This window comes from Chelmon rostratus, chromosome 6 (assembly GCF_017976325.1).
Source record: "Chelmon rostratus isolate fCheRos1 chromosome 6, fCheRos1.pri, whole genome shotgun sequence".
NCBI classification, from domain to species: domain Eukaryota; kingdom Metazoa; phylum Chordata; class Actinopteri; order Chaetodontiformes; family Chaetodontidae; genus Chelmon; species Chelmon rostratus.
Window position 1 is genome coordinate 5,649,508 of NC_055663.1, and position 26,066 is coordinate 5,675,573.

At 43.1% G+C, this 26,066-nt stretch overlaps 1 protein-coding gene across 2 annotated transcripts; it reads left to right on the plus strand.

Annotated features, from left to right (window-relative positions):
• The first annotated feature begins 1,217 nt into the window (after positions 1 to 1,217).
• On the plus strand, positions 1,218 to 25,539 carry mbtps1 (membrane-bound transcription factor peptidase, site 1). Of its 2 annotated transcripts, none has more exons than XM_041938982.1 (23): positions 1,218 to 1,332; positions 5,272 to 5,850; positions 7,159 to 7,422; positions 9,600 to 9,815; positions 10,021 to 10,131; positions 11,113 to 11,222; positions 11,691 to 11,807; positions 12,538 to 12,605; positions 13,606 to 13,708; positions 14,503 to 14,654; positions 16,365 to 16,526; positions 17,711 to 17,855; positions 18,059 to 18,247; positions 18,454 to 18,626; positions 18,804 to 18,919; positions 19,081 to 19,237; positions 21,220 to 21,344; positions 21,484 to 21,561; positions 21,696 to 21,836; positions 21,941 to 22,072; positions 22,243 to 22,369; positions 22,712 to 22,842; positions 24,570 to 25,539. In XM_041938982.1, exons 2-23 carry the CDS (start codon positions 5,649 to 5,651, stop codon positions 24,770 to 24,772), a joined length of 3,222 nt encoding a protein of 1,073 aa, XP_041794916.1. In that variant the 5' UTR covers positions 1,218 to 1,332; positions 5,272 to 5,648; the 3' UTR covers positions 24,773 to 25,539. The 2 variants fall into 2 exon arrangements, with proteins under 2 accessions (XP_041794916.1, XP_041794915.1); XM_041938981.1 differs by having other exon boundaries at positions 1,220 to 1,363.
• The last annotated feature ends 527 nt before the right edge of the window (positions 25,540 to 26,066 follow it).

Genomic DNA, 26,066 nt, shown 5'->3' on the forward strand with positions numbered 1-26,066 from the left:
ATGATAACACTTTGATTCTTCTACCATTAACTTTTTTTATTTTTTTAAACGGTGAGTTGTACGTGCCAATAAAACACTCGAACCTGACATTTGGATCTTTACTCTGTTCTCTGAGAGAGGTAGTGGGACCATATGAGTAAGTCTATGAGTCTGAAAGACTACATTTTAGTTGTTCTAGCACGTAACTTTGACTACCTTTGTTTTCAGATTCATTGGTTTACTGTTTATATTCCGTCCTCCACCTGTGTTCACATTGACGATGGAACAGTATGAGGCAAATGACTACTATGATGGGGGTGCTATAATCTAAGATAAAACATCAGACCAGCCTGAAACACATTTGGTACATAAACTGTCTTCTGTATAATTGTTTTCCCCTCTAGTTTTTGTATTAGCAACAAACTAAATGATCGCAATGTGAAAGGGGTTGTTTGCAGTGAAGACAGTCTCTTTCAAAGCTAATACCAGCTGCAACTGTTTTTGTCAAGAAAGCTCAGATAAACCAACTGTTCTGCTACCTGCCCAGCACCAAACAGACAAAGCTAACAGGTAGCTGGTTGACAAAAAACATCTGCCAATAAAAGACTAGGAGATGGTGGGGACCAAAACGGAGCGAAACAGAAAGTTAATATTGGATATACATATTTAAGGTGCCAAGTAATGTCCTTCAATATCAATTATAATGTTGCTCTGTCTCAACTTTAAACTTTAAAGAGGTTTGAAAAGCTCCAGAGCACCTGTGCCACACCGCAAAGGTTTAATCTAAAACTAGTTCTGGTGGCAACGAGTCCTCCAATTATTGGGTTTGTAGTTTATATTACAGTGGGTGAAATAAGCATGTTAAATCATAAAGGCATTGTACTGCTGTCTGCCTTAGCTACAGCCCTGTTTCCTGACAGCAAACAGCGCCCTCTGCTGACAGCAGCGCAGCATGACGGGGAAGGCTGGACTAAAGTGGTGGCTGGAGGCCTTATGGGTTGCCAGGTTTGATACAAAGCTTCACACATGGATGAGTTAACGGCGCCTTTGAAGGGCAAGAAGAAAGTAACTACGCCAGCAGTTTGATAACATGCGTTATATGTTATGTTTCTCCCAAAACATTCCCGGAAAACAGACATCTCCGTACAATGCATATTATAATGCATCAGGAGTTGCCTGTGCTCGGTGGTTTGGGGGATAGGCAAACCAAACCTGGCACCCCGACATAACCAGACGTCAGTGGTCTGCGGCTGTGGCGTTTAGTGACTTTGCTGCTAGCTTTTGTTCGGTGGTCACTAATCCAGCTACCGATTATCAGCCTAAGAATACGCGGACAGTAAACGGAACAAACAGGTAACTGACGCGCGAGACGTTGTTCAGCTCGGTGAGTAACGTTACAACCAACACACAAACCACCAGCACATACTGTAAAACACTAAGCTAGCTAGCTAACGCGATACATGTGATAGACTGCTGGGTCCAAAAATCTATTAGCACGTCTTCTTGTTTACAAAAGCTATTTCAGATGGCTAAGTTTAGCTTTCGCGGCACTAACACGTGCTGTAATGGTTTCCAAAACATCGATCTTTACTGTCGATCACATAATTGTCGGAGATACTTAGCCTCAGCCTCCGGCATGTGTCTGCTGATGCTCGCATTGTTTATGCTGATAAAGTAGTCACTTCTGTTGGGCTACACAGCTCTGTTTCGTCATTCGGCTTAGCTAACTAACTAGCGAACGTGTTTGAGTTTTGGATTTAGTCTTTTAAGTGAAGGTTGTGTCGCACTGGAAATCAGTTAACTGTTATTTAATCTCATGGCTCTGTCGCTGATGGAATTGTGCCTGATGTGTTAAAATCCTGGTAACCCTGGACCTTTAATGCGCCCTCTAATGTACATACAGACATTTAAACTTGTCTTTGTAGTGTTTGTTGTTTGTCATCATGGAGATGACAGTGAACGCTACATAGGACAACATGACGCCTGTCTCATGATTGAAACACTGGAGGTTTGGCTGTGTGTGCCCTGCATCCTAGTAACCCCTGATGATTGATACACACAGCAGACACATGTTTTTATCAGCAAAACAGCTGCTATAACCTCCAATAGTATGTCTTTCAAATATTTATTCCTGGTTTAGTGTCATTGTTATTGGAGGAGAAACGGATCCTGACAAAACAAGTGCAGTTAAACCAAATTTCTGCTAAAAGTCAATGTTTGAGGGACCCTCAGCTAGCATCTAAAGAACTGACTAACACAGCTGTGGGTCTCTTCTCCATCCTCTGATTGTGGTGGGGGTCCTCTACGAGCTACTAATCTAGATCCGCCTGGGGGTTTGGTGCCACTTTTGTGGTCTGGTGTGTATATTGACACAGGTCGTCCCAGCCCGTGTTTTACAGCCCTGCCCTAACCAGTGGGGCTATTTTTACAGCCCTGCCTCCAAACCAGTAGCAGTAAGCTGTATTGTTGTCTCACACAGGCAGAGATCCTGCCCCGAGCCGGAACTAGTGATTGAGCCCCCTCCTGTCACACCACACCAGCCAGGGGCTTTTAATTATATCGTCTGCACTCGTGTAGGCCCATATCTGCAGCCTTTACCTGCTGTATCATTAAGGCTGAGTAGGGGTAGCCATGTGACCACACGCTGACAATGGAAGGAGGATTTTGTGTGATCTCTGATTAACGTAAAGTAATGATATCCTTTAACCTGAAAGGGCTGTTAGAATGTTTACTCGTGTTACTACAGTCTCCATAGAGGAAATGATGATATCAACAGGAGAACCAGACGGCTGAGATTATACTCAGGTGATTCGCTAGTTGAATCAGTCTTTGTTATCATCACCACAAGGATACCTTGGAACTGAACTGAATCTGGACTTGTGTAAACACTACTGTGCTGTATAAATGCAAATATGCTTCTCTCTTCATAGCAACAAAACAGCTTGTATGTCTGCTGTCAGGTAGCACACAAACACATCGACAGTAATTGATGGGGTGGTTGACTTGTTTTCAACCTATGATGGGAGTGTTTGGCATGCCTGCCTGGATATAATAGACTGAAGGTATACATACACATGCACGTTGCTTACTGTGTAGCGGCACACTCAGTGCTGGAACATGTTGCACACGTGCTCTGTGCAGTAGTACAGCTCAGCAGTCAGAGAGCAGCGGGTCCACAGAGCACTGAGTGGGCTTTGTGAAGGCTAATCGATGAAATGAGGGAATGAGGGTGAGTGCTAAAATGTAAAAAAAAAAAGAAGAAGGTGGCTTTTATAAACAAACAGAGCTGAAAGTTGGCGTCCGGTGTCCTGCTGGTGTAGAGTAGAGGCAGTTACAAGGTCCGCAGGAAGGGAGGTTGTCTTATGTAACCTGGGCTGGACCCTCAGTCAGCGTGGAGCTGGTTCTCATGAGCTCTAGTGTTGAGATTGGCGTGTGTGTGTGTGTGTGTTTGCTTGCCTTTGTGTCTTGAAAGCATCTGTGTGACTATTGGTGTGTATTTTATTACTGGGTTGTCCAAGCCTTGGGCCAGAGGGAAATGATGCTGTATACCTGCCCAGAATCCCCTTATTGATTCAGTTCAGACGGATAGAAGGATACAGGTGTGTGTGTGTTTGTGTGTGTGTCTGTGTGTGTGTGTGTGTGTGTGTGTGTGTGTGTGTGTGTGTGTGTGTGTGTGTGTGCTGGGGAGTTATATGTCACACAGTTTCAGGTCAGTCAAGGCAGGCTAGCCGATTCTGTTTGTGCTGGTTGGTGTTTGTGCGATGTATGAAGGATCAGTGTGGCAGAAAGGTGTTTTTGATGTGATTTTGTTTTAAAGCAGCTCATTGTGAATCGGTTATTGAGTTTCTTCATTGTGTCTGCAGTTGGTTGTTGTTGTCTGTTTGTGTATAACTCATTAAGCCTTGTCATGCTTGCAGGTAAGATAAACTTTTATCTCAGTGGACATGCTCCATCAAGTCACAGAGCTGTTCCTCGAGGGCAGCACAAGCTCTTCATGAGTGGCTAAGCGCAGCAGGAATGGCTACGTTCTATATCTCCCTGCACCCAACACCTCCCTTCCTTCCCCTTGGCACAATAGAAGAAGCACTCCTTTCTCTGAACGCTGCATGACGCGATACAAATGTAACCAAAGCCTCCATGAGATTGTTTTCCTCAACACTGGAGGTGTAGGAGGCTAGAAAAAAAACTAATTTGCTACCTCTGCGAAGGTGATATTTTTGCTTTGATTTGGTTTGTCAGTCAGCAGCAGATCTCAAAAGCATAACAACAGATTTTCATGAAATTTCTGTAGGCAGGTAGACCTGAGGCCAAAGAACAACTGAGTAGATTTCAGTTCTGACTGACTGATACATCAGGGCTGATATATTCATACTGTCATTGCACATTTTGCAGAAAATGTGAAAAGAAATTGCAATGCAGCAGTAAACGTTCAGAGGCTATTTTGTTATGTACTGTATATATGATCTTAATTTAGTGGGAAGTGGGAATATGTGCCTTTTACAAAGAGACTAAAGTAATCTTCCTCTTACAGATGAACAGATGAGAAATAAAACGCACCACACTTGGTCTGGTATGAGCAGTGTCTAATGGTTGCTAATGTGAGCAATCTTAAATTATATGCTGCTGTGTGAGTGACTGATTCAGTTCGCTGACATAACGACTCTTTTAGCCCGGTGTTACCCTTACACAGCGTTTTGGCATATATTATGCAGTGGTTGCCACTTGTAGCCACAGTGGCTGCTGTTCAGTGTTTCGCATATGCTCACATAAATGTATTTTTGTTGTATTTATATTCATGATTAGAGTGATTGGATTTCCAGTTAGCTTTACGGTTAAAAATTAACGTTGTTATATTTACTCTTACTGTCAATCTTTACTAATAAAGGTGTATCATTTGACTATAAAAATCCCCTGCCCCACACACATCTTCATAGAGTATAAAACAAAGTTTGAAGGTTGTGTTGTTGTGTGTGTTGTGAGGTGTTTTGTAATGTAAAAACAACATGATTAATGGTTAGTATACTTTCATAATTCCTAAATATTGATTGTGGGGTACTGGCCACAGAACTGCATTGTTGTCAAGATTTAATCTTTATGTTGGATTTTGGCCATTAGATATAAATATTCTGACAGCCCTAGCTGTGAAACCAATGGAGATTTTATTCTGTATGCTTAGAGGATGTTTGCAGGGTCACAAAATCAACTGGCCATCAGTCTGAAATGAGAGGAGAGAATGTTAATGGGTGTAAGAGCAAGTTTGACAGTGTTGTTTTTTTCCTGTTTTCCTACCAGATCCAAACAGGAAGGACTGAAATTGACACCAGCATCATCTTCCATCACCGCTCCCACCCTCCTCCCATCCATCCACTGCTCTGACTGGTTGCCTCCTCCGTTTCTCAACATGGCGACAGTGTTCCTCCTCTGGCAGTGCCACTGACCTCCACCCTGGACTACCACCATGGAGAGAAAACGCAGAAAGAAATTAATCTAGCTGCTCAGGCCGTTTGCAGTATGGACTCATTTTTGGAGCTTTGGACCTGAAAGGCTCTGTTCCAACCCCTGACCTGGAACCAGGCTTTAACTGCTCGTTCTTCATCTGAAACAGCACTTCTGCTGCTAGAGTTTCACAGGGCCTGGTCAGACTGACCTGTGCTACTTCACAACTTAAAATGCTCCTGCTTCCTGTGTGGGCATCCATGCTTTTGGGGATGCTGGTGGGCTTCCTGCCTTTGGTGGGGATGGAGCCAACGGGAGGAGCCAAATCTGGCTCTGACCAAGCCCCCAACCCAGAGCCCCTTCCTTCATCATCTGGCTCCAACTGCTCCCAGTTAACCCTCAAATTGGAGTTCTCCTCTAAGGTGGTGGAACACGGTAAGAAAACATTTTTCAATCCGATGGTCATGTTTTTAACTGTGTGCTATGGAAACACTGTATGTGAAAAGCTCCCATTAGGAATATCTTGGTTATTTTAAAATTGCGTAATTCATGCGTAAGTCGGGACATATCAAGGGTCGGGATGTCAAAATATTTTGCCCCTCATCCCAAAGTCACTGGAGTCCTTTTAATATTGAATATCCGAGTACCTGAGCCAAACTTCTGTTGTGTGCGATGTGGCTGTGATGAAGGTTTGAATCTGTCTTTGATTTTTTCCAACAGTTCAACTTTAAGAATCACAACATGGTGGGAACACTGGTTTACCATTTAACATATGCCTTTTTTTAAAGGAATTGCTCATTTGAGACCATCAAATGTCAGAAAAAATCTGGGTGAAGGCCCTTTTTCTCCACACTCACTGCTGAAATTGGGAGGGGAAAGATGCTTCATACAAAACTGCCTCAGTGGAGATGCTCATTGTAGATCATTGCACTGGAGGGTAATGAGATCTTGAAAAAAAAACATCATGGAGGTAAAGGAAGTACTTGGGATTGGGCAAAATGAAAGGTGGGACCTCAAAAAACAGGCTGTAGTACTCTTCTTCTTCTTTTTGATACAGGTGATTGAAATTCATTCATGAAGAAACACCTTTATTTGTTCTTGCTGTAGTTGCATTATAAACTAGAGATGTCACAACATTGCAAGTGAGGGAAAATGCTACTGCTGCAGGCACTTAATACATACAGGTACATGAAATCATAATAGTGTACTAGTTGTGCTGAGCTGAGGATGTAACACACCCCATCCAGCTAGTTTGCACAACTTGCTATTCAGGCTCTGTCCTCATGTGATGTACAGATTCTTTAAGTACTGACACAGGAATAAAAACAGACTTGTTTTTCCTGTTTGGAGAGCATGTCAATGGCTTTGGTTTTTTTTTTTTGCAATCATCTGTCTCTGTGACCGAAAGAAAGGAAGCAGAAACTTAATGTAAAACCAAATTTCTCATAATAAGTGCCAACACACACTCGGTTTATTATTGATCTCTCGGTGTAAACCTGAATTGATTCCTGAAGAAATGTTGTATTTTGTTGCATATGTGTTTTGGGCATTTTTTTCATTGTGTGTTGCTCAAGCACTCTTCAGCCGTTAGCAGTGTGGACTTGGGTTAACAAACCTCATTAACCTGCTTTAATTGGACTGTGGGTCCAATAAGGTGTTGCTCACCTCAGTACACAGTGTTTATTAGCACATCTCCCATCCTGCCCTTTAAAACACCCACCTCTTCCCTCTCTGTCTCTGCAGAGTACATCATAGGTTTTACAGGGTATTTCTCAGCCAAAGCTCGCAGCCTGTACATCAGCAGCGCCCTGCGGAACGCCGGGGACGAAGCGCTGGAGTGGCACATCGTTCCCAGAGAAAACCCAGCCTCCGACTTCCCCAGCGACTTCGAGTTGGTCCACATCCGTCAAGCTTCGCCCAGCAGCCTGCTGACCTTAGAGGACCACCCTTACATCAAGAGAGTGACGCCGCAACGCAAAGTGTTCCGCATGCTCAAATATGTTCCCTGTAAGTCTGACAATATGGTGTTATTGTGTAGGATAAAAGATCAGTGTCTCGAAGGCTGGCACGTCTACCCAAGAAATATAAAACTCTGCAAAGCTACAGAAAGCTGTTTGTCCGCTACAGTTCACAGAGTGTGTCTTTGTTTGTTGAATCCGAGGATGCATTTCTGTCTCCACTGTGTCGGTGGTGTAAGAAAGGATTGTATATCCTAATGTGAAGTGCAGGCCAACTTTGGGGGTGTTGATGCTAGAGTGTGTGGGTGTGTGTGTGTATGTGGTGTTGGGGGATGGGAGGGAGGACAGAGAATGTCTGTATTTGCTCACCCTGGGAGGGAGTAGGTGACTCAGTGTGGTGGGGCTCGCTTGGAGGGCGGGGGGCACGCCTTGCGCCTGGCACTGGATGAAAGACTTCAGTGTGCCCCCAGTCTACAAATACACATGTCGTATCAGTATGGAGGCCATGTGTGGCACATGAACCCTTTTATGTAATGAAGAAGAAGAAAGAGGTCAGTCGTGCACAGTTATGAATCTCTGCCAAACTCAAAAATATTTGACTATGTGACACATTTGAGATAATATCAGTCATTTTAACGTTTTTATAGTTTATCATATCGACTATGTTTCAAAATAAGTTAGGACATTATTGGAATTGTTCAACGTTTCAATTGCTTTGATAGTTTTTAAAATATCCTTCGTTTTATCCGCGTTTCTTTGCATTCAGATAAATGGCCTCACTGTTGACATGTGACATTTTCACAGTGTCTCCACTCATTGATGCTTTCAGCTAAAACACTACAGTATTGGTTTTGCTCAACTTCACTCAGTTGATCTTCACTTATAATGGAATGAAGTGGGAAGAACTTTCAAATACTGTTCAGCCTCTTCGCTCTAATTCAGACTCTCATGCAGAGGCTTCATTCAGACTTGAAGCCGCTCATGACACACGGCACTTTCACACATTAATTCAGCTTTTTCGCGTCTGTCATAGATTTTCTGTTACCTCGGTTCAAGTTTCATGCTCCTTTCAGACCTTTTCCAGATTTTACGTTGGTGTGTATCCAACAGAATGTGCACTGTTCCAGCAGGTGACATCACACACACCCTGGGGTTCTGCTGCACACATATTTTTACAAAATTGTCTTCAGCCTCCTCTTGATCCCACAGTTTCCACACTTCATACACATTTTGACATGCAAATTCAACAGAAAGCACTACATATATAATGCTGAGGACTGCACGCTGTGACGCAAAAACAGATGCACGCGGTTAAGGTTGCTAGGTGATGGTCAGCCACATTGTACATGAACTACGATGAGAAAGAGAGGAAAGCGATGCACTCAGGTGAAGCTAATGGAAATATTGCAGAGCTAGTCTTTCCATTATTAGCTCACTAAGTAACCAAGTGGTTTGCTTATTAACTGAAGTGTGTGAATTTATTCTGAAAGCATGAGTGAGTGAGAGAGCATGAGTGCGTGTGACAAATGATTTACATTATGTGCACTGAATTGAAATTGAAATCAGTCGTTGGAGAGTTGCTCTAGTGTCTCTACTCACTCTTCTGGGAACAGATTGCTCTAGATGCACCTTGAACCTGATTATAGAGCTGAATACCTGAGAAAGGCAAGTCCACGTTCACTGGATGTGGTTGTGTGAGTTCATTTGTGAGTCCATGAAGTAGCTGCTTAGTGAGATAATTAATCAGTAGGAATGATAAGAGAGACCTCACCCCTGCGTTCACTCCTTCTTTAAAGGCATAAAAAGCCCTGCAGACCTCTGCTGCTCTTTGCTAATGACCTTGTGATAATTTGTTCCATCCAAGTGGTTCAAATTGTGATAAAATTGGCTTCAGTGACTGTGATGTGATCTGCCTCACATCACAGCCAAAAGAATGAAGGAGGGAGAGAGAAATGAGTTGAAGTGAGGCATCAGAACGTGATGAGCATGATTAGGTTAACAGGGAGATAGTGTTGTCTGCAGGAGGGGCTGATGTGGCAGACAGCAGTAACAGGGCATGTAATTATTGGCTGCAGTCGTTCATGGAGAATAAATTGTTCATTTAGCAACATTGTAGGAGCAAATATTGGAAGTAGGGATTTCAAGTTGTCTCCTGAATGCAGTATGTAGAGCACTTTTTAATCTTGCCTTTGCTCTAACACATTTGCTCATGTTCTGTCTCCATAGCACCCGAGCCCGCCGTGCCCTGCAACGCCACCCGCGGGACGCAAAAATGGCAGTCGTGGCAGTCATCCCGCCCTTTCAGGCGAACCAGCCTGTCGCTGGGCTCGGGTTTCTGGCACGCCACTGGCCGCCACTCCAGCCGGCGCCTGCTGCGGGCCATCCCCCGCCATGTTGCCCAGATCCTGCAGGCAGACGTCCTCTGGCAGATGGGACACACCGGTTAGACCTTGGACTTTGACTTCTCTGATAGAGGGCCAGGGTGGTGGGGACTCGACCAAGCATGCTGCTAAATGTTGATATGATCAAGCAGAAATTCAGGACTGCTTTTAATGAAAGGATGGTCACGACAAGGATGGTCTTACAAATGGTATGAGCGTTGGCAACCTGAGCCCAAATTGATTTATTCTCTCTTCTGTGTGAACAGGTTCTGGTGTGAAGGTGGCTGTCTTTGATACAGGCCTAAGTGAGAAGCACCCACACTTCAAGAATGTAAAGGAAAGGACCAACTGGACCAATGAAAAGACACTGGATGATGGTGAGGAGGAAGAACGATGATGATGATGATGATGATGATGGTGATCATGTTGGTTATGGTGGATGTTGATGACTAGCAATGTAAATGATAAAGACAACTATGTTAATTATGTTGATGGTTATTGCTAGGGATGTTCCTAATGTGTAATGTATGACGTTTAAACAGAAATTCAAACTTTGACTCGTTTAAAAGTAAGAAAACACTCAAAAACAGTCAAAACTGAGAACAATTGAGAACAAAAGATTGTCCAAAAATGTGCATCAGGATGTGATGGAGCTTATTTTTGTGACTGATGGAGACAACTGTTTTTGAGAATGGTTCAGTATTGAAAGAGAGAGCTGCAGCCAGCTGCTGTGTGACCCTCCAGGTGTTAGCGCACCATCAGTGTACGTCCACTGTTTCCACTGACAGGCTCTGATGGTTATTGTGTCTGACAACGGTATGAAAATGATCCCAATAGAAAGAGTCATTTTTATTTAAGAGTAAGATCCTTTTGTTTAACAAGAAACAGCTGCTATATCACAGAAACAGCAAACACACATCTCTCAAACTCCAATAGAAACAAACCAAAACTCTTCCCACTGTTTCAACAATTATAATCAACTCTGGTTTGGTCAAAATAAACCCTTAGCTCACTGAATCAGGAGAGGAGTGAGAGCGAGGGCGGACAACAGAGAAGCAGCGTGGGAAAACAGCACATAGAGCCAGAATTTTCTAACATCTTACTTGGGAATTATTTTCACAGGACAGTATGACTGCAGAGATTTAAATATATCAGATGTACTGTAAATGTTTCGTATTGGAGAGTGGTTCAAGCCCAAAAGTGGGCTGAAGTTGCTCTAGGAGTACTGACATGAGACCAAAAATGTGTGTGTCTCTGTGTCTCTCCGTGTCTCTCCGTGTGTCTGTGTGTGTCTGTGTGTGTCTGTGCATGCAAGATAAAGATGGCTGGATGATGACCAATCTCGTCCCGTTTTTCAGGTCTGGGCCACGGTACATTTGTAGCAGGTGTGATAGCCAGTATGAGAGAGTGTCAAGGCTTTGCCCCTGACTCAGAGCTGCACATCTTCAGAGTGTTCACCAACAACCAGGTACGTACATGCTCTCTAAACAACCAAACAACCAAAAACAAACACTTTTTCCAGTCCTTATGCTAAGATAAGCTAACCATCTTACTCTCTGCAACAAATCATTATATTTCCCAAAATTTCCAACTATTCCTTTTTGGATTATATTGTCGTGCAGTGTTATTAATTACTCGTAAATTTCAGGGTTCACGTATGTATTCAAGTGTCGTGTTGTCAATTCCAACTTCTTTGTTGGATGTGGAGGCTGCAGTTTATTGAATTTGTTGTTAAATGCTCCAGTGCAGCATCATGCACGGTAGATATACTGTGATCCAACAGTGCTGGAGGAAAACAACAACAAATGAACCAGAAAATACAACACTGATACTGTAGTTTGGCCTCTCCACAAGTCAAGGGCCCATCTTAAACCAGGTTCAATGTGTTTTAGATGCACTGCAGTATGTGACATATTTGTCTTCCCTCCCCTTCCAGGTGTCCTACACCTCGTGGTTCCTGGATGCTTTCAACTATGCCATCCTGAAGAAGATTGATGTTCTCAACCTCAGCATCGGAGGGCCCGACTTCATGGACCACCCTTTTGTTGATAAGGTTAAAGTCATTTGTTCAAATGTAGACACAGGGACAGATAATGTTGTCAGAAAGACAGGAAGACTGACATTTAACCAGTAGGATGTGAGCTGGTGTCAGATGTTTTGGCATTTGTCCAGACATAAAAAAGGGAGAAGCTTACAGTGCAGGGCAGTTGTATCGGTGTGGCCTCGACCCCTCTGAACACATGTATCACGCTAACCTCTGCCATGGCTGGAACTTCTTCTCTTTTGGTGAGGCGTATCACAGATGGTTTTCCGGGTTTCAACTCTACGTCTGTGTTGCATTCGGGACCGCTCAGAAGAACATGTTACTCTACAATTCTATGTTACTGCCTTTGTATTGTGTCCTGTATTGTAACTTTTTGTATTTATTAATTGCCTTGCGCGCCATATCAAGCAGTCTCGTAGGCCATTTATTTCCCAGAGGCCCCTGCTCTAAGTTACTTTCTTTTGTGTCCATGAGCTGGAAAATAAAACAGCTCAAATTAGGTGCATGGCAATGTTTGATCTCTGCAACATGTTCACCACTCAAAGATGAGCACCAGAGCTACGTACCATCTGCTACATTAACACTCAATGTAGAAATATCTTATTTTGCAGTTGCATGTTGACAGATGCTTTTGCCTATTTACAGGACCTGAACGACACACATGTGGATCAGCGTGTGACTAAGATTTGCTATTTTTTTTCTCACACCAACTCAATGAATTTTCTCGTTTGATTGACAGGTGTGGGAGCTCACTGCCAACAGAGTGATCATGGTCTCTGCCATTGGCAACGATGGACCTCTGTATGGGTATGTTAATCACTTGAACTTCCAAACAATGGCATCCGCACTTCTGAGTGAACACTTAATCTTTAGAATATTGTGATCTCTAATCATCTCGCTCCTGGTGCTGACAGGCTGTCTACAGGTGTTTGAAAAGCTTTGAAGTCAGTTCTCTCATAAAAACATTTTCTTTTTTAATTCATTTACAAAGGTCTTGCATATATTTTCTTACCGGCTTTAGACAGTAACTGTCTTAGTTATGCATTGTTTGTTATGCGAGCTGTTAGGAGACACACATCTTAAACTACGAGTGAGACTGGTGCGACAGTGGACTGTGCATGCAGGAGGCTGTTCAGCCCTTTTTTGTGTAGCGTCAGTCAGCACCATTAGACCTGTAGCAAACACGTTCACTACTGCGGATGGAGAAGTGTTCATCCTCATGTGAATGAACAGTTGAATTCCCAAATGGTAAATCAGACTTCTCAGTTCAGTTCACTCACTTGGTGTGGTGTGACCAGTAGCATATGGGGGCTAATGTTAGTAAACTTGAGGTGAATATTTCTAATGACTGAGTCGTCTTTATGGCTCTTTTTCACTTGTGCTGCTTTTATTGTAGCTTAGCATTTTAGCTACTTGCTAAACAATAATAGTATTAAACCACAGTGGCTGCTTTTTCAGCACAAGTTACATCGTCTCACTTTAAATCACTCACTAGTTCACCGTCAGTTCAAATGAATATATTCTTCATTTTTAAATGTTCTCGTTGGAGAAGAATTTCTCTGTTTAATTGTGCAAAAGCGCGTACTTCCTCTGCACCATTTTGACCGCTTTAATTATCCAAATGACCTCCCGGCCAACTGGGTTTTACGATCCCACTGAACATCTGCTGACTCTTCCTTCTCTGTAAAAGACAAAACAGGGAGAAGAGACTCTTTTTGTCGCACTCTCATGTTGTAATGCTGCAGTGGAACTGTGAACTGTTCGTTTGAGTCTTGTGAGTGAAGTAAAAGAAGTTTCTCTCTTCCAGGACCCTGAACAATCCAGCAGACCAGATGGACGTGATCGGGGTCGGAGGGATCGACTTTGAGGACAATATCGCTAGGTTTTCATCCAGAGGCATGACCACCTGGGTGAGTTACTCCAGGAACACACTCTCTGCCACACACTCAGTCCCACGCAGACAAACTCTGTATCATTTATCAGTTTAAGAGCAGACATCTACTCCACAGACTCACTCTGTGCTTTAGACGCTAGTCAACCGTGATGTAAGCTCCTGATCCCTCATCCACATCCCATCAGCCACTCACACACACACACACACACACACCACTTTTTATCAGTCATAGCCCAAAGCAGACATCTGATTAAGGCTTTACTCTCTGATCCAGTCAGTCTCTCTGCCCCCTCAACTACTGTCAGCCAGCCATGAAGAGGCCAGACGGAACAGACAGCACTCACTCACCCACTCAGCTCTCCAACCTGAATACATCAAAAACATTTCAAAAAGCGGCCTTTTTAATCACAGTTTTCTCAGCTTTTGTTCATTTCCTCCCACTTCCTACATCTTTTCCCCTCTTGCCCTCTGTTTTCTACTACTTCTCCTTCCAATCTGTCCGTTCCTTCTTGTCTCTGTCTGTTTGTTGGCATTGTGTGATGGTGTACACCTACCTTTTCGCCATCAACACTGGATGTCTGCGGGATGCCAGTATTTTCAACAGTAGTGAAGCTTTGGGAGAGCGGTTATAGCGGCTTTAAATAGTCTCTCTGACTACATGATGTAGGTGTAGTGACATGAACAGAAACATGTATTTAAGTGTGTGAGTAAGAGCTATTTGAAATTTTGAATTACAACTTAAGTTCAAGCTACAGTTTATGCACTGTCTGTCTTTATCTCATGGCCTGTATCTGTGTCCCATCTCTGCAGGAGCTGCCAGGCGGCTATGGCAGGGTGAAGCCTGACATCGTCACCTACGGTTCTGGTGTGCGGGGATCGGGGATGAAGGAGGGATGTCGCTCTCTGTCTGGCACTAGTGTTGCCTCTCCCGTGGTGGCTGGTGCTGTTACTCTGCTGGCCAGGTCAGTCTCATAAACTGGACTATGTTGTCGAGACTTTGAGTTTTAACTGTGTTTATCTAGTGTTTGGAAAATGTAACTTGTTTCGATAGCTCGCTTTAAGAAACCATAAGAAACCATATATTAGCCATGCTTGCGGCGTGGCTCTAGATGTGATGATAGATTACCACAAACTGTTGTGCACACATTCATGGTTCCCCAGATGATTTTTCCTACTGATTTTGATCTGTGGCTTTCCCTCAAGCACCACCGTCAGGTTGACATTTTTGGTTTTTAGTCTTTTTTGCAATCATATGCAAAACCGTAAACTTTTGGTCGAGACATTCATGTCCCTCTCAGGACAAAGTGCTATCACTTCCTTTAGATTCTCCTAAATCCTAACCAATTTTTGATTTGTCCAATACTTTGCTTTCTGACCAAATACTTAAGTAACACTAATGATGTTCCCATCAGCCTCAGCTGTTCTTTGTGTTTAATGCAAATCAGCAAATGTTAGAATGCCAACACTAAAACAATGAACATGTAGAATAAGCATCATACCTATCAGGTATGTCAGCATGTTGACATTTAGCTAGCCTGAAAGAGCACTGCTGTTTCGAAGTAAAGAGAAAGTAGCAGTCCAGTCTCACAGAGCAGCTTACATGGCTGCAGATTCATATTCACTAACAGAGCAAGCCACAATTCTGACATATTGAGTGTTAACTAAACAGGTTGGCTAAATACAATAGTCCAAAATCGTGATTCAGATCAGGAATCATCAGATCATCTTTTATTACTGAACAGTGTTCAGTACTTTGTGATAAAGACCCACTTTAGTTGGTGCAAAAAATAACATTCAGGTTCAATGGCTGGGCTAAGCCCCAGTGAGATACAATATATTTGGGTCCTGTGAGGAAAGTCTCTTTGCCCGAGCCCCCCTCTTGACATGAGTCCGCAGCCAGGACCAGACAGAGCAGCAGCCCTAAAACTGGTAGGGATGTGCCGTCTCATCCAGGGTCAAGTCAGCAGGACTGACATTTGCAGTTCTGTGGTTGGAGAGCAGTCTGACTAATAATTAGAAAATCCAGCTCTCTATAGTCTTGTGGGATTCTAAAGATTTACATGTCAAATATCTAAAATGTAAAACAGCCAAAATTGATCTGTTTTCAGTTGCATTCTGGCAATGTGGTCATGCAAATGCCTCTTGTGGTGCAGTTCTAGATAAGGAGTGGAGCGCTGTGACGCTCCTCTGTGCTGGCTGAGGTGACGACATGAGGGTGTTGTTACAGCTGACAAGTTTGACATCAGGGAATATGTGTAGATTTTTTTTTAAAGGTTGATGTGGTGTAATCTATCTCTTGTTCCGTAACCCTGCATGAGCAGTCAAATGTGTCCCAGAGGACACTGATTAATGTCTGGTATTATTCTCAGTCTGTCCATATCCCGTCTTTACACGGTGAAAGCCCTCTTGTTGCGTAGCTGTAACTGAGCCGATTTCATGAGCTCGTGTTGCTGGATTAAACATCATACCACCCTTGTTGACAACAGGCACCTCTCCCTTCTCCCAGGAGAATGACACACACACACACACACACACACACACACACACACACACAAATACCAGCCCATCCCTCCTCTTTCCTCCAGCACTGTTCTGAATTAAAAGCTGTGGAATACGACACCAGGGGACTCACAGATACAAACTAATCCAGCCTGCCCTCCTCTGTCCTCCAGCACCGTCCTGAACAGGGAGTTGGTGAACCCAGCCTCCATGAAGCAGGCTCTGATCGCCTCGGCCCGCAGGCTGCCGGGGGTCAACATGTTTGAACAAGGCCACGGGAAACTAGACCTGATCAGAGCCTACCAGATCCTCAACAGTTACAGACCTCAAGCCAGGTAGATGTCTCGGTGCACACAGATGCCACAATGAGCTCCTAAATGAGCAGCGGTGTACCGCCATTAGACACTAGTTCATAGATTCAGAAACCTGCAGGCAAAGTCTGTTCCTCAGCTTCATTGATCTACCAGTTTCCATAAATGTTTTGCTGTACATGTAGGCGTAGACACAACAGTTACATAACACTGAAGGAGACTAAGCCTGTGCTGTCGCAGCCACCTCTCTTGGGAGGAATAGGACAGGCTCAAACTGGCAGATTCAGAGTTGTCCTTTTAGGGGAGTCTCCTTCATGAAGGACAGCAGCTAAAGTCAGTTTTGAATCACAGCAGAATGGATTCCAGTAGTTGAAATAGGGTTGAAATAGAAGTAGACATCAAAATGAATCGATTTTGAAGAAGTTTATGGATGATCATAAAGGAGTGATTTGAGTTTGTAAGGACATCGTAAGATTCAGTGGCGTATTCCAGTAAAATCATTCTCCAGAACACATCACTGCAAACCAATGCATTGACATTTTTACATGCATTTTTATTATTGTGGCATGCAGCCAACTATTACCCAGCAAAGGCTTACAAGATGCCACAAATTCATATGAGCAAGACCGATTTGAATAATTTGTTGCATAAATGCAAATTATATAGTCAATCTTTTGATTTCTTTTCCAGGCTTTTAGACTAATTTGGCAAACTTAAAAGCATCAAAGTTAAACCTTTAAACTTTAGATCAGCTCTACACCAGAATATTTCAGGGTTTTGTCAAAGCATATCATGGAAAATTGGTGTTTTTAAAATGTCGTGGCATGTTCAATACAAAAGAAAATCGGGCTCAGTTTCTATTTCTGCAAAATCACAAGCTTAGACACTCAGAAAAAATATCAGCTCTTAACTGTAGATCTGTGGCGGCTGGGGAAGTGAAGGGAGTTTCAGGTGCTTTAGTTCTGTATATCGACACATTTTAAAGATATTGCGTATTATCAAAGTATTTGTATTCATTACTTTCAATGCGGCCAACACATTGGTGGAGTCATGCTGGAAAAGGAATTTTGTCTGCAGTTTTCTGTTGTTTCTGCGTCTCTGGTGGTTTGATTCAGACAGGAAGCACATCATAAGCTTGTTTCAGAAAAGCTTGTGCCATGCAAAAACAGACTGCTGCAGTATCCTTTCCCGTCTTTGTCTCCTGCCAGTCTTTCTCCCAGCTACATCGACCTGACAGAGTGTCCTTACATGTGGCCTTACTGCTCTCAACCCATCTACTATGGAGGAATGCCCACCATCGTCAACGTGACCATTCTCAACGGCATGGGTGTCACCGGCAGGATTGTCGACAAGGTGCCCACACAAGACTTCTTAAATCAAGAGAAATGTTTTTTCCTGTTTCCTTTAGTTAAATCCCACTCTACAAAGAACACACAAGTTACTGAATATTATTTCCTCAAGCTGAGAAAGAGGACATGTGAAGGACGAGCTTCATCCTCGGCTGACCTGGTTTTTGTGATGAACTCAGTTTCTAAAGGTTGCTCTCTCCTGTTCAGCCCATCTGGCAGCCCTACCTCCCCCAGAACGGCGACCACATTGATGTGGCAGTCTCTTATTCACCAGTGCTGTGGCCGTGGGCCGGTTACCTGGCTGTGTCCATCTCTGTGGCCAAGAAAGCGGCATCGTGGGAAGGAATTGCTCAAGGTCATGTGATGGTCACCGTGGCGTCGCCTGCAGAGAATGATGTGAGTGACCTCTGTCTTCTAGAGCAGTGGCTACCAAACTTTTTTTGTATTGACAGTTTGAAAAATAAATAACTTTGCTTTCTGACAAAATACTAAATGTCAACATGCTAAAGCTCAAGCTCATTACTTTAAGATAACTTAAGCTATCCATTTCAGCTGTTTGTTAATGACTCTTATCCTTCCTCTTGACATTTCACCCCTTGCAGTCTGAGGTGGGTGGTGAACTGACCTCCACAGTCAAACTGCCCATCAAGGTGAAGATTGTCCCAACTCCCCCCCGCAGTAAGAGAGTCCTCTGGGACCAGTATCACAACCTGCGCTACCCGCCCGGCTACTTTCCCCGAGACAACCTCCGCATGAAAAACGACCCACTGGACTGGTGCGTGTGTGCAGATGTTTGCTCGATGTCTGCAGCTGTTTTTTTTTTTCCACTACACCCCCTCGTGTCTCCCATCCCTGATTTGGTTGATTTCTGGTTTAAAAAATGTAATATTTGAATTCTCTGGACACATTGACCGTAATCAGCTGAAAAGTGATGAATTGATTGTGTTTCCAGGAATGGAGACCACATCCACACTAACTTCAGGGACATGTATCAGCACCTGAGGAGTATGGGATACTTTGTTGAGGTGCTCGGCGCACCCCTCACCTGCTTTGATGCCAGCCAGTATGGTAAGAAAACAGAGACTAACAACACACAGCAACAGAATTTGGAGACTTGCGGCTGAAAAGCCATTATCACAGCTCCAGCCAGTTCATGTCTTGGTGCTGTTTGCTTGCGGTTGAGTAAAAGCTAACAAACTAATGGGTTGTTTGCCATTGTGTCTCTGCAGGCACATTGCTGATGGTGGACAGCGAGGAGGAGTATTTCCCTGAAGAGATCACCAAGCTGAGGAGAGACATCGATAATGGCCTGTCTCTCATTATCTTCAGTGACTGGTACAACACCTCGGTCATGAGGAAGGTCAAGTTCTATGATGAAAACACCAGGTATTCAGCTCTCTCTCACACTTTACTACTGCTGATTATTAATATCAAAGCAATGTTAAAGGCCATTAAAACCTAGCTTCTTAGGTCTTGCTAATCATCTTATCTAATCTTAGTACAGTATACCCTTGTTTTTCGCTGGGGTTACGTTCCAAAAAGAACCCATGATAGGCAAAATCCGTGAAGTAGAAACCTTTATTTATTTATTTTTTACAATTATTATACAATTAAATACTCTATTATACATTGAAAAGAAAGAACAAACCATTTTACAGGCTCAAGCATTTGTTTCACAAATAAAAGTACTTTAGAAACGTTTTTTTCAACAAATAACTTCTGTACTGTACTGTCAAATAATAATTTTAATCATCGATGTGAACAGAAGGCTTCAAATTGTGGAGATTAGCACCGCCCACCGCGACCCGAGTAATTGGATTAAACGGGAGAAAATTAAAAAATGATTATGAAAAACACACAAAGTACAGTCGGACAAATAGTGACTCAGGTGTATTTCACTGCTCTTTAGACTGAGCCGCTGCATCCTGACTCCGCTCTGCAGTGTTTTCTTCTTTTGAAGCCCGCGGTGCAGGTGTGTTTGTTCGGGAGAAGAACATAGTGATAGGCAGTTGTTGTCGCTCTTTTTTTTCGCATCTTCCGCTGCCTTTTGGGCCCTGCCGCAGGTGCTTTTGTCGGTCCAGAGCGTTTTGTCGACATTATGGGTTTTAGAGAAAATCGAAATTGCAAGAGAATTTGCACGTACGTAATGTAAATTTGGCAAGCTGTTTTACGTACGTGTACGTAAGAAGAAGCGGAGTGACTTTTTAGCCAATCAGAATGCAGAACACAATGTACGATGCGAATCCGTGAAGTAGCAAAACCGTGAAAAGTAAACCGCGTTATAGCGAGGGATCACTGTATACGTTTGGTAAAAATTGGCACAGTCACTCGGCAACAATGCTTTATGTTTTTATAAATATTCCAGGAAATATATTTATTTCTCGCTCTCATCTAAAAAAACAAACAACCAACTAAATTGCAGGCTCAGCAATTCCAGACAAATTCAATAAGTAATGCAGTGTTTTTTGATTAATTGTGTTTGTAGGGTGAGTTGTGAGCACTTGAACTGTATAATAGAGCACCAGTGCCCAGTGCACTAGTGATTTCTTATAGTTGAAAGCTCTCTGTGTCCTCCTCCTCCATCATGAGACAGTTCAATGATTAAACAGCTGTTCCCTCAAAAGCTCCTGCTTTCACCAGCAGCTTTATCATGTTATAATGATAGCAAAATAAACTGTGTTGTGCAGTTAACAGCCTGCTGTATCGCAGTTTCTGTCCAACTCCCTCTCTGCAGTGTGAGACTATTTATGCCTTCTCGGCCTGTAATAGATGTAATATATCATGACTTTTCAGATTCAGAGCTCCTCATGCAGAGCTAAAAATTACTCACGAGTCCATGCTGCTCCATTCATATCCCGCTCAAGCTGTCGCACAAAATCCACAGGATTAAAAGTCTTAAATACAGCTATATATAGTCTTAATGGCTTCAAAATATTATTCTGAGTAATTCAAGCTTAATTGAATGGAGATGGGTCATTTGAGATTTGTTCATTCGCTGCTGCCTTTTCTGGACAAATCAATCCTGATACAGACAAGTGAATTAGAGTTTATTTCTCTTTATTATTATTCTCTTTATTGCTCTCTCTTAATTTTTTAAAGTTGCCATTTTTATCCTTATAAAACCTGCTGACAGCCTGGAATTATTTTGAGCCATGTTGCGTTGGGTTTTATGTTGATTTATTTCTGTGAAAATGTCTTTGTTTTCATGAGGCCCCTAATTTTCCTGAATCAATCTTCTGTTGGTGGCACATCAAATTGAAAGTTCGCTTGTTGCAAAAGCACTTCTTGAATGTTATATATGTGTAGATGGATCATTTTGCTGGCTAAAGGAATGGTTGTAGAGATGATTTTCTTGATGTAACCTGCAGGCAGTGGTGGATGCCAGACACAGGGGGCGCTAACATACCAGCTCTGAACGACCTGATCTCAGTGTGGGGGATGGCTTTCAGTGATGGGCTGTATGAGGGCGACTTCACCTTGGCTGATCATGACAGTAAGACACACACACAGATACACACACAAAAACACTCTTCAGTTTGATGGGGTTATTCCTCAGGTCACCTTTAGTATTGTTGTATTTACACACACCCTTTTTCAAAAGTAAAAGATGGTTGTTTCTCTCTCTACCACAGTGTACTATGCCTCAGGCTGCAGCATTGCCCGTTTCCCAGAGGATGGAATAGTGATTGCCAAGAACCTAAAAGACCAAGGTACCAGCACCCCTCTTTAAGTATTGACCTCAGCTTAGTAGCACAGTGCTGGTCAGCAGTGAATCTGGGTGTCTCAAAGTCAGATATAACACCCGTGTGTGTGTATGGTTGCGTGTGTGTCTGTGCTTTCACAGGTCTGGAAGTGTTAAAGCAGGAGACAGCAGTGGTGGAAAGGGTTCCCGTCCTCGGACTGTACCAAACACCATCTGACGGGGGAGGTCGCATCGCTCTGTACGGTGATTCTAACTGTATAGACGACAGCCACAGACAGAAAGGTGACCTCTCTTGTTGTGTGTGTGATTTTTTTGTCACTTTTTAGATACAACAAAGAGCACTGCTGAACTGACTGAGATTTATTTTGTTGCATCTGCTCTCTCAGACTGTTTCTGGCTGCTAGATGCTCTCCTGCAGTACACTTCCTATAGTATGACCCCTCCCAGCCTCAGCCACTCCCACAGCAGGGTAGCACCACCCACAGGCACCGAGCGCCCACTGCCACAGAGACTAGAAGGTGAGGAAGGAAATTACACAATACATTAACAGACAGGTCAATTTACCATCTCAAATACTGTTTAGTGTTTCTACTGTTTATTTTCCTGTCCTTGTATTTTTCTACCAAGCAGCTTGTAGACCATGCATTATCATTGTTATTATTCACATATATTCTTTCAATTCTTCCAGGCAACCATCTTTACCGCTACTCCAAGGTTCTAGAGGCTCACCTGGGAGACCCTAAGCCCCGCCCACTACCAGCCTGCCCCCATCTGTCTTGGGCAAAGCCACAGCCAGTCAATGAGACGGCACCCAGGTAGGTCTGATCTCATCTCATCATCTCATATCAGTAGCTGAGGTCGCTGGTGGAGGTACAACCCAAGCATTATTTTTGATCAGCATCACCTTTTCTGTGTCACTACGGCCGGCTTTGCCCACACCACCACCAGTTTCTGCCAGCCCGTTCCTGGCAGCAATTTTCTTTTTCCCATCCTGTCAACAGAGTGAAATAAAGTAAAAGTGAATCAAACTCTTGACATATTTTGTGACAGACTCAACACACACACACACACACACATACACAGCTACACACACCCTCACCCTCTCTCCCTCCCTCTCTCTCTCTTTCTCTCCCACCCTCTCCCCTTCCTACTCTCAGTAACCTGTGGAAGCACCAGAAGCTTCTCTCAGTGGATCTGGATAAAGTGGCTCTACCTAATGTGAGGGCTTACCGCCCCCAGGTCAGACCTCTGTCTCCTGGGGAGAGTGGGGCCTGGGACATCCCTGGAGGTAATACATAGTCCACGTTATTGCCTTAAAGGATAACTTTAGTTTTTTACAACCTGGACCTTATTTGTAGCATTAAATATGCCCATTTACTCACCCAGACAACTTTGGTGGCATTTGGAGTCGTTTTGAAGAAATTAGCCCCAGAGGAACGGCGCGTATATCCGTATAATGCGAGTACTCGGGGCATCCATGCGTAGCCTCTATAAACGCATAATCTGCGGCGAAACTCGTTCATATTCCAATATTTTGTTATGATATGCTGGTGCTATTCCCCTCTGAGCCGGCAGTCGGCTAGTTTAGCTGTAGTTTTGCACAGCTATGGTTGTTATTGCGTATTCGTAGCCAACCGCCGCAGAGTCAGCCGTGTTGTGGCTGGCTGCTCGCAGCGCACGGCGTTCAGTAATGACATCATCCACGTCAGAAGTAGTTGTCTAGAGACGCCGGATGTTGATAACATGCCACCACGGGCTCAGAGGGGAATAGCACCAGCATATCATAGTAAAATATTGGAATATGAACGAGTTTCGCCGCAGATTATGCGTTATATAGAGGCTGCGCATGGATGCCCCGAGTACTCGCATTATACGGATATACGCGCCGCTCCTCTGGGGCTAATTTCTTCAAAACGACTCCAAATGCCACCAAAGTTGTCTGGGTGAGTAACTGGGCGTATTTAATGCTAGAAATAAGGTCCAGGTTGTAAAAAACGAAAGTTATCCTTTAATAAATCTCACTTGGGATCAGTTTTAGAGCTGCCTTTCCTCATGTTTTAGTGTGTTGTAGAGTTTTGTACTAAGCGGTAGACTACATTATTTTAAAACCTTAAACGTACCAGCAGCTTTTGTTGTGGTAAGTGTATCAATATAAGGCATAGAAAGATACATTTGTCACTAATGACTTTTTCGTTTTCACCATTACTTATCCAAGTGACAGGTTATTATAAATGTGAGAATGTATAAACCGCTTATCATCAAAAGAATCAAATTTCGCTCAAGCATCAAGTTGTTCAAAAAAAGAAAAAAAGACCAATTTGACCATGTTTAACATGTTCATAAAACTACCAGTCAAATGAAAGCCGGGGAAGAAACAAAGGTGGATAAACTCCCAGTGGCTGACGTATTGTGTGCATGCCAGTTAAGCATAGTGTATTTTCAGTTGCTTAACTTTTAGAAATTCAACAACACAGTCGTGCCATTTTCAACACCTTGTTCTGGATAACCCGTCTAAAGTGTCCTTGTCCAATTGCAGTCACTGCAGGTGTGTTAATGTCTCAGGCAAACTGCATTTTGAAGTGATGTACAAGCGCCATAGGATGGCAGTCGCTACATGTTTCACAATAGAAGCTTTGTTTAGAAGTGGAGGTTTTTTGTCTACTGAAATACTACAAGGCTTTTAATTTGAAACAGGAAGTGTTGAGTTCATATCAACAGTGTAATGTGTAACAGAAACGGGAGCGAATCACATTGAAGCATCGCACTAAAATATGACCAATGATACTTATCCAGAGGAGGGAATTCAAAATAAAGGCCTGCTTCTAATACAAGCCTGCTTTAAAAAAAGGCCTATTGCTTTCTTCAGTTTAAGTAAATAAGTCACTATTGAGGAAATATGGTATTAATTAATATGACAGCACATAACAGTGTTTAAATTGAATGAATGATAGTATGTAAGAGTAACAGTGAATACAGAGGGAGCACCATATGACCCTTTCCCTTCCCCCTCCTCAGGGATAATGCCCGGTCGCTACAACCAAGAAGTGGGCCAGACCATCCCTGTGTTTGCCTTCCTGGGAGCAATGGTGGTCCTGTCCTTTTTCGTGGTCCAGCTCACAAAGGCTAAGAGCAAACCCAAGCGCAGGAAACCCCGCATAAAACGGCCCACATACCTCCAACAGCAGCAGACAACGACTGGGAAGAACCCCACAGTTTGACTGGGACTGCAACTGCAAGTGCTGCCGGGGAGCTGGGTTCACCCCAAAACTGAGACTCTGGTAAAAGGACTAGTTGTGTTGAGTGTCAACACTAGAGCGGAGTTACGTGGAGTCTGATAAACTGCCGAGGCAGACGTCTGTCTGCTCCTAAACTCGAGCCTGCCGGACATGAACACACTGCGAGTCCAGGTGTCTCTTGGATGCCAAAACGGTTTTTGTGCCTCTCGTCTGTTCAAGGCTGTCCGTGGGTGTTTGTGGACTAATGAACAGTATTAGACAATGTTACACACATCATATAAAACACTCAATATACACCTGGCCCTAAAAATGCCTGTTTGAGACAGACATGTTGTCTACATTCTCCTTTGACCAAACTGTTTCGTTATGAATGAATTGTGTCTGACTTTTATATTTATTGAATTTGTTCGTACCCTAACACACACAGAAATACAACACATACTGTATGCACTTTATTAATAAAGCAGTTGGCATACGCATTGACAGAAACGCACCCCACACACACATGCAGTCATGCAGACTTTTCCAACATGAGGACCATCGGATCATCAGGTTGTCTTCTCCTGTGTCACCATCTGCTGTTTTGTAAGTCCTGCCCATGTCTGTTTAAAATCACTGTCTTTTCATTGTTTTTATATTTTCTATGATGAATGAACTCTGGCCAGGAGTTCAGTGGATGTCCTCCTTCATGATGATTGACAGTGTTGTTCATATATATCTCATCAATTAAAACGCATAATCAAAGTCATCTGTTTGGTTATTGTTTTTTATGTCATTATAAATGCATTGATTTCTGAGTCGTTTCTCACTACGGCCTGTAAGGACAGCTGTTCATTTGTAGTAGCTGAAGAATACAACCATGCATCATGCATTCCCTTTTTTTCCATCAGGTAACAATTTTCTTTTTTTTTTTTTTTACCATGTGGATAAATTGGAAACCTACGAAAGCCCATTTCCGCCAACATGACGAAAAAAAGAGCCCATGAGTCATTATTTTGAGTTCCTCTTTATTTTGAGATACCAAGTCATTATTTCAAGATTCACATCAGCAGTTGTCTCAGGACATTTTCCATATAGAGCTGGTCAGGACCATATTCTTAATCTACAGAGACCCAGCAATTCCCCCATAAGCAAGCACTTGTGGCAGTGGCGAGTAAAAACCTCCTTTTAATAGGCAGAAACCTCGAGCAGAACCAGGCTACATACATGGTGATATTGTTTTAAATTCTATTTCACAAAAAAATATACTTAATACTTTTATTAAATTCCCTCAAAG